This window comes from Pterocles gutturalis, unplaced genomic scaffold, assembly GCF_000699245.1.
Source record: "Pterocles gutturalis isolate BGI_N339 unplaced genomic scaffold, ASM69924v1 scaffold47597, whole genome shotgun sequence".
Lineage (NCBI taxonomy): Eukaryota > Metazoa > Chordata > Aves > Pterocliformes > Pteroclidae > Pterocles > Pterocles gutturalis.
Window position 1 is genome coordinate 3225 of NW_010111950.1, and position 7303 is coordinate 10527.

Below are 7303 nucleotides of genomic sequence, written 5' to 3' on the forward strand. Positions count from 1 at the left end.
CAGACTTCTCGGAAAGCTACTTGCTGCCCACTCAGGTGCAGGTGTTGGCTGGAGTTTCGTACAGCCCAGAGCCGCAGGCAGTGCACATCGTGCAAGAAAATGCAAGGGCAGGTGCTGCTGCTGCGGGTAGGGCCTTGGCTGCAGAAAGCAGTGGATTTGGGGGGCTGGCCAATGTACAGGGCTTCTGATTTTCAGATGCACAACTGAAAATTTCTCCTTGGTTTTCAATTGCTGGCTGATGAGAGAAGTGCTACGTTGGGTGTATGCAAGTATTATTCTTTATTACACAGCTGGTTGAAAACTGGAGATTTGTACTCTTCTTCTCTAAGGAAATGCCCAAAATGAATAAAATTTACTTAAAAGGTAACATTAAAATAAACATCCACATGTAAATACTTCCAAAATGCACTAGATGGAGGCATTTTCTTATTCAAATATAATTCCCAATTATTTCAAAAAAATTTAAGCATGTGCTTAAGTTCGTGTTCAATAATGCAATATCAGATATCAGACTTTAGGCACTTGCTTAAATGTTGGCTGAATAAAGATGAATTAAGAGTGAATATACAGCATTTATTGGTGCTGTTATTTTCCTGCCACTGATGGTTAGGCTGTTTGCATTGTTTCAGATTTCGTATATTAATTTTCTTCCTCTTTGTCAATGTGATAGAACCATATATTGTCATTCTACTGTTGTATCATATATTTGATTCTGAAGTAAAATTATGCCTTATGAAAACAAAACACCAAGAAAAACTTCTGTATGTATATTGCTATATTGTTATATTGTATATTGCTATATTGTATATTGCTATAATGTTTTTGCTATATTGGATGATCTACTTTCTTTGCTTTAAATAATTTATCCAAGGCCAGGAAAAAAATTGAGAAATGTTACTGAAATTCTGTTTTCCTGTATAATTTAATATTTGAGCAGGGAAGTTACTTTTCAGAGGGTCTTTTAGTTGATATTTAGTTGGGTCATATTTTTAGCTACAACTAAAGTAACCCATTTGAGTAAGGTTTTGTGCAGATATTGCAGAGTAGAATTTAAAGCAGTTTCTTGTGCCATGTAATTATTTTACAGAATATTTGTGCAGCTGAAGGATGAAGGCCAGACATCATGTAACATCTGAATAGACTCAAGTAATTACTGATTTAAAGACATTACTTTCCTAAATTACTGATTTAACCAGTAATTACTGATTTTAAAGTTGGTAACAAGTGTATGTAAGAGTACTGTTTACACTGTTACTGCAGCAGGAACATCATTTTTTAAAGAATCTTTTTGTTTTCAAAAATTAAAGTGTTTTATTTTTTCTAAATGTGATTCCGTCATAGATCAGAAATGTGAAAAGCAGAGGCAAGACAATTTAGGGAGGAATATTTTCTTTTATTTTTGCATTCTTGTTTTTTTGGGAGTTTTGTTTGCAGTTGAGGTTATATGTAATTGGATGCATTATTTTCCTCTTTCCACAGGTACCCCTGAGAGTGACACTGTATGTAAGAGATGTCCAGAAGGATTTTTCTCAAATGAAACATCATCCAAAGCAGCATGTCTAAAGCACACAAACTGTAGTGCACTGGGTTTCAAAGTAGCATTGAAGGGAAATGCAGTTCGTGACAACGTCTGTCAAGAAAATACAGATACGGCACCTCAAAAATGTGGAATAGGTATGTATCAGATTAAGGAACAGTGCTCTGAAAACATGCTTTTAATTATTGTTAAACTGAATGTATCACTGTTTATGATAAAAATATCTAGCTTGTTAGCCATTTGCCTGCTCTGGTGATGGCCACAGTAGGGTTTTAATTATTGTAGGTCAGACCAAATGGAACTCAAGCACAGAGAGCAGCAGCACGATAAAGACCACTTCTTAGTTTGTTTTTTAAGAATCTTTTCTTATCATCCTTGCTACTTGCTTTTTTCTTTTTTCAGAGACAAGCAGGGTAACAGAGATCAGCACAACTGACATAATCTTTTTCTCATTTCAGATGTAACCCTATGCGAAGAGGCTTTTTTCAGGTTTGCTGTTCCTACTCAGCTCACACCTAACTGGCTGAACATACTAGCAGACAGTTTGCCTGGGACAAAGGTTAGCACAGAGAATACTGAAAGGATTAAACAGAGGCACGGTACCCAAGAGCAGACCTTCCAGCTTTTGAAATTATGGAAGCAGCAAAACAAAGAACAAGACACGGTCAAGAAGATTATTCAAGGTACGTTATTTTGATAGCACATATATTAAAAGCAACCTTCTAAATAGTGTTTTAAAAATTGCTTGGGATCAAATGCCTCCTGGTGATGTGCTGTGCTCTGAGGAGGACCTGCCGGGCTTACCTGAGATTTATTGATGCAGTAAGCACAATGAAGTCAAGGGGAAGCAGGAACAGAATTCAGCTTCTCCTGATCAGTTAGGGCTGAATTGTTCCCAGACCTGTAGCCCCACTGGGAGCAAGTGTGGTGTCACAGCCAAGATCCCCTTTTGGGACTGCACAACACATGAAGAATTTTGATCAACTAGAGAGAAAGTTTCCCACTCTTATATCTGAGCAGTGGCTGGTGAGGTTAGAGGGAGGTGGTTGTCTGCAACTGAGAGTGCAATTTGTTTTCTGGAAAGAGGAGATTGACAGCTCGGACTAGGACATCTATTCACGGAATGGGGATGCATGGGAGTGAGGAATACACAGACAGGCTTTCCCTCCTTTGTCCCTCCTGGTACCGATTTGTCATGCCAATTCACTGCTTTGTGCTGAATCTGCCAAGACAGGTGTCAAAGGTGAAATAGTGCTGCAATGTTAACATCGAGGTTTTTATGAGAGCCAGGCCAACTCTCTTCATGTAAGCTACCATCAAGAACCGCTACATGCAAACAACCTCTTGTCCACTCAGAATAGATTTGAAAAATTCTGCAGAAATGGGTTTTTTCCCCTCTCCTTTTAGTATGTATGCTTATGTCAGACTATGAAGTGTCTAGAGTACTTCAAAACCCAAAATTACTACTTTATCAAAGCTTGACATTTCTGAAGAAGAAGAGCAAAATTTTTATTCACTGGAGCCAAATATTAGGAATCCTATCACATACACAACATTTTACAAGACAGATGAAACAAGTATATAGCAATAAATACTTGCTGTGAAGTTTGTTTGTAATTTGTGCTGTTTGTATTTGCAAAGTTAATTAAATTCTTAAGTGTTTTTCATAATTGGAGCCTTAAAAAAAGCAGTTCTGAGAGAATTATTTGAAATAAAGTGAAAAAAAAAATTGGGAAGAAACATTCACCTTGAAATTTTGGAAGTTTTTTTGCAGGCCATGGTAAAGTTGTAATGCCTTGTCCTTTTTTGCTTTCTATAGATATCGATGTTTGCGAAAATAGTGTCTTAAAGCATATTGGCCACCTGAACCTCACCTTTGAACATCTCAACACACTGATGGCAAGCTTACCAGGCAAGAAAGTGGGAAAAGAAGATATCGAGCGCACAATGAAACTATGTCAACCTGCAGAGCAAGTTCTGAAGCTTCTCAATCTATGGAGAATAAAGAATGGTGACCAAGACACCATTAAAGGTTTAATGTATGGACTGAAGCACTTGAAAACATACCACTTTCCAAAACCAACCATTCAAAGTCTGAAGAAGGTGATAAAGTTTCTTCACAGATTTACAATGTATAGATTATACCAGAAACTCCTTCTAGAAATGATAGGGAACAACATTAAATCAGTGAAAGCAAGATGTGTCTAATTCAGGATATTGTTCATTTCCACTGACTATTTTTCCCTAATTACTGCCAGCAGTAATTAAACTGGAACATTGTTTTCCTACATTATGTCTTACTATTTATAGAAATGCCTGACTGGAACAACTCTAAGTCTTTTGCAGTGTTTTTGGAGGTTGGTTTTTTTTTTTTTTTAAATAAAATCTCTTTTGTAAAAGCTATTAACTTGTTGATAACACTAAGAGCCTGATTCTACATTTTTGCACATTGAGAGTTGAGAAACCCCACTATAGTCACTAGATGAGAAAAGGATGCTGGACCAGGCTCTACTACAGTATTTGCTATTTATATTCTTTGAGGAATAAATGGTTTTGTTGTACATATTTATTAAGTTATAATGGAAATTGTATGAGACTGAATTTTAGGAAGCGAAATGAAAAGCACACTGTATATTTTTTAGTTAAACAAATATGATCCCATATATTTTTCTGGCAAAATTTTGTAGCATGCTCTAAGAGTTATTAATTTCTTTACATTTTGTATTTTTAAAAAAAAGTATTATTCCTTAGTTTTATTTGTATAAGTTGTGGTATCTTTTGGTAGGGATGTTTTAATTTATCCAATGATTTTAACTCAAATACAGTGAAAATACAGTGTAAGTGACCTGAATATTTAAATATTCTGTGAGGAAGTGAATGTACCATATTTAAGAAGCTGGATTTTTACATAGACTTTCATAATCTTATTTTATAAAACAATTAAATTTTTCAGTCTACTTTTTGAGTGGTGTTTTTCTCTTGACTCTGAAGTAGGAACTAATAACAAAGACAGACCATGTGAATTTTGCTGCTTATCTTGGGCTTGGCTCTCTGCTACTCCCTGTCAGGTCTAGTAGTTAATATGTGAGCCAAGTAAATATTGACCGGTACTGGATTTTCATGGTCACCTTACAGGTGTAAAATAAGGTAAAAAGCATTAAAGGCTCTAGTTCAGAGGTCCCAGGCGGTTGCAATACAACTGATTACAACTCCATGGATGCATTTGGCCCAGCATCACTCTTGGCCCGGCATCATTCTTGGAGAGCTCACAACCTTTGCCCTAACCACAGCTTGTAATTTCATGGAGGAAAGATGATGCATGGCCCTGACAGGCTTGGAAAGCCTCACGTATTGCCACTATGTTTAAAGGAAGGGAGCACAGAGAGGTCACGTTAAAAAAAAAAAATCATTTACCATTGCCCTCAGCTGCAGAATGAGGCACCTGCAAAGAGGTGGGCCCGGAAAAAAAGGGAACAGAGAGTGTATGAATGTTGTTATCAGAAAATCACATAATTTTAAGGACCAGTGATCATTCATGGCGCAAGCCAAAGGCTTTGGTGGCTGCAGAGAGAGACTACTCTTGTTTTTTTCCTTTAAACCATGTGAACAGAGCTTGAGTATTCAACATATTCTTTTTCCTTGTGTAAAGGAAGGAAAAGCCATCAGCATTTAGCATTGTATGACAAATATTCCCCTATTGCAGATGAGAGGATCTTAAGCAAAGAACGAGAAAGAGATTCCTGGTTGATACGATAGGTGCTCATCAGAAGTGCTCTCCTTACAGAGAGTACAAATGGGACATATTGCTTTAAAATACTCAAGTTTCCTTTTTCACTGAATTCCCACATCACTTTTTGTTTCAAAAAGAATAAACTCCCTTTTATATTTCAGAAGCTATATTTTAGCATCTCATTTATCAGCGTAGCTCAGAAAAGGTGCTGAACATATGCAAAAAATTCCTAGCTTTGTGTTGATTCATTTGAAATAATTTACATACTTTTACAACAGAAATAGTTTTTACATATAATTAAAAGGCTTAAAAGATGATAACAACAGAGTCTCAAATCTGCAAAATAGAGACCAGGTGTTTCCATGACTGCCAGGTGTGGAGGTTTGGGGTGTTGTAGGTATTAAAATTAGAATAATCATCTGACTGGCAGCGAAATGAAGAGGATCCCACACACCTTTTACAAACATTTCCATCTATTCCTTTCTACGTTAGCTCTGTTTAATACAACAATTTAACAATTGGTAGTGTAGTTATAGTATAAAGTAGTAATACAGTTAAAAAATGTATCAGTGGAATCACTTTAACAGAGCTATTGGCTTGAGAAAAGCACAGTTGCTTCTTAGTCCATGGTACTGTTTTTAACTTACACATCCATGCTTCCACATTCCAACTAATTATTTGTAACTCTCATCGTAAATAACACGAAATGTTTGTGGTCTTTCATGAATTACAACACTGAAGAAGGTGCTCAGACCCAGGCAGTATAGTTTATGCTATAGCTACCATATGAACATGCTATACTTCACTACAGTAGCCTATAGCCCTGACTGGATTTCCTGGGAAACTTTAGCTTTAAACTATTACTTATGCCTTTTAAAATAGGATTTTTTTTTTTTTTTACCTAAACACAAAGTTACACCTGTTTAATGAATTACACCTGTTAAAGCTGATTCAGCTAACCAGGTGCCCAGGCTCAGGTAGGCACTTCTCAGCCAGTTTATGCCTCATTTATCAATTCAGCTTCTCTCAGCTGGAAGGAATCAAACAATTCACATCCTGAGCAGGCGACGTGTAAACCGTATTCCCTTCCCCAAAGAGCCTCCGGCCCAAAATAGCCAAGACAAACAAAAGCAAGACCTAGGATAATGAGGGAGAGGGTGAGGCAAACAGAAAGTGGGAGGATTGCTTGGAAAAAAGTGTGGGTTTGGGGGTGGTGGTTTGTTTTTCAGGGAAGGTTGCAGGAGGAAGGAGGAGTTGTGCAGTGGGCAGCAGGTGGGCGAGGGGTCCCCGTGTCTGAGGCACAGAGAAAATGCAGCTGCAGGGAGGGAGAGGTGGGGGGAAGGAGGGAGTGCAAGGGCTGGGGACAATGAGCCAGAGCTGGGCCATGGGGGTGACACGAGTGGGGATGCTGTGCTCGGGGTGCCCTGCCCTGCTGGGGTACCAGTGCCTGTCCTCCTCCCAGCCTGGCTGGGGACCAGGCTCAGGCGAATGTGAACGTTCCACCAGATGCCAGCCAGGGTGAGGCTGCCCCTGCCTTGGGGTGGAAAGGGGGAGAGGAACAGGGAGGAGAGAGGAGTCTGCTGCCTCTGCTGCCTCTGGGAAGGGGCAGCGGTTGTCCCATTGTGTCGGTTTCTCCTTTGCTGAGAAAAAGGAAAAGCAGTTTCAGGGGTATTTGAGGGACACAATGAGAAGGGCTTTCAGGCAGGTTCCTCAGCTGTCGTCCATCCAGCCATGCTCTCAAACAGTGGCAACAGCCCTCAGTTATCAAAAAATAGCATGGGTTTAAAGCAGAACCTTATGATTTAAAAATTTTCTATAACCCCATTTTTAGCTCTTTTTTTTATATGCACTTGTCCTCCAGCAAGGCAGTCTCTTAGGTCCCAGGAAATACATGAAGTTCTGGAGTAGAAGGGAAATTAAAGAAGAAACTAGATATTATGCTCTTTAATCATCTTTCTTTACACTACGCACATCACCAAGCACAACAGGTTCCTGGTCTCTGACTGTGACTCATGGATGCTCTGATAGGAAAATTA

General features: G+C 38.6%; 1 protein-coding gene across 1 annotated transcript in view; it reads left to right on the forward strand.

The window, feature by feature from the left end:
• Window positions 1–4496, forward strand: part of TNFRSF11B (tumor necrosis factor receptor superfamily, member 11b) — a gene marked incomplete at its 5' end in the record, with an annotated part of 7111 nt that extends 2615 nt beyond the window's left edge. The window contains 3 exon segments of the mRNA XM_010073872.1: window positions 1480–1674; window positions 1996–2220; window positions 3357–4496. Coding sequence (XP_010072174.1) covers window positions 1480–1674; window positions 1996–2220; window positions 3357–3745 — 809 coding nt within the window.
• Window positions 4497–7303: the final 2807 nt, after the last annotated feature.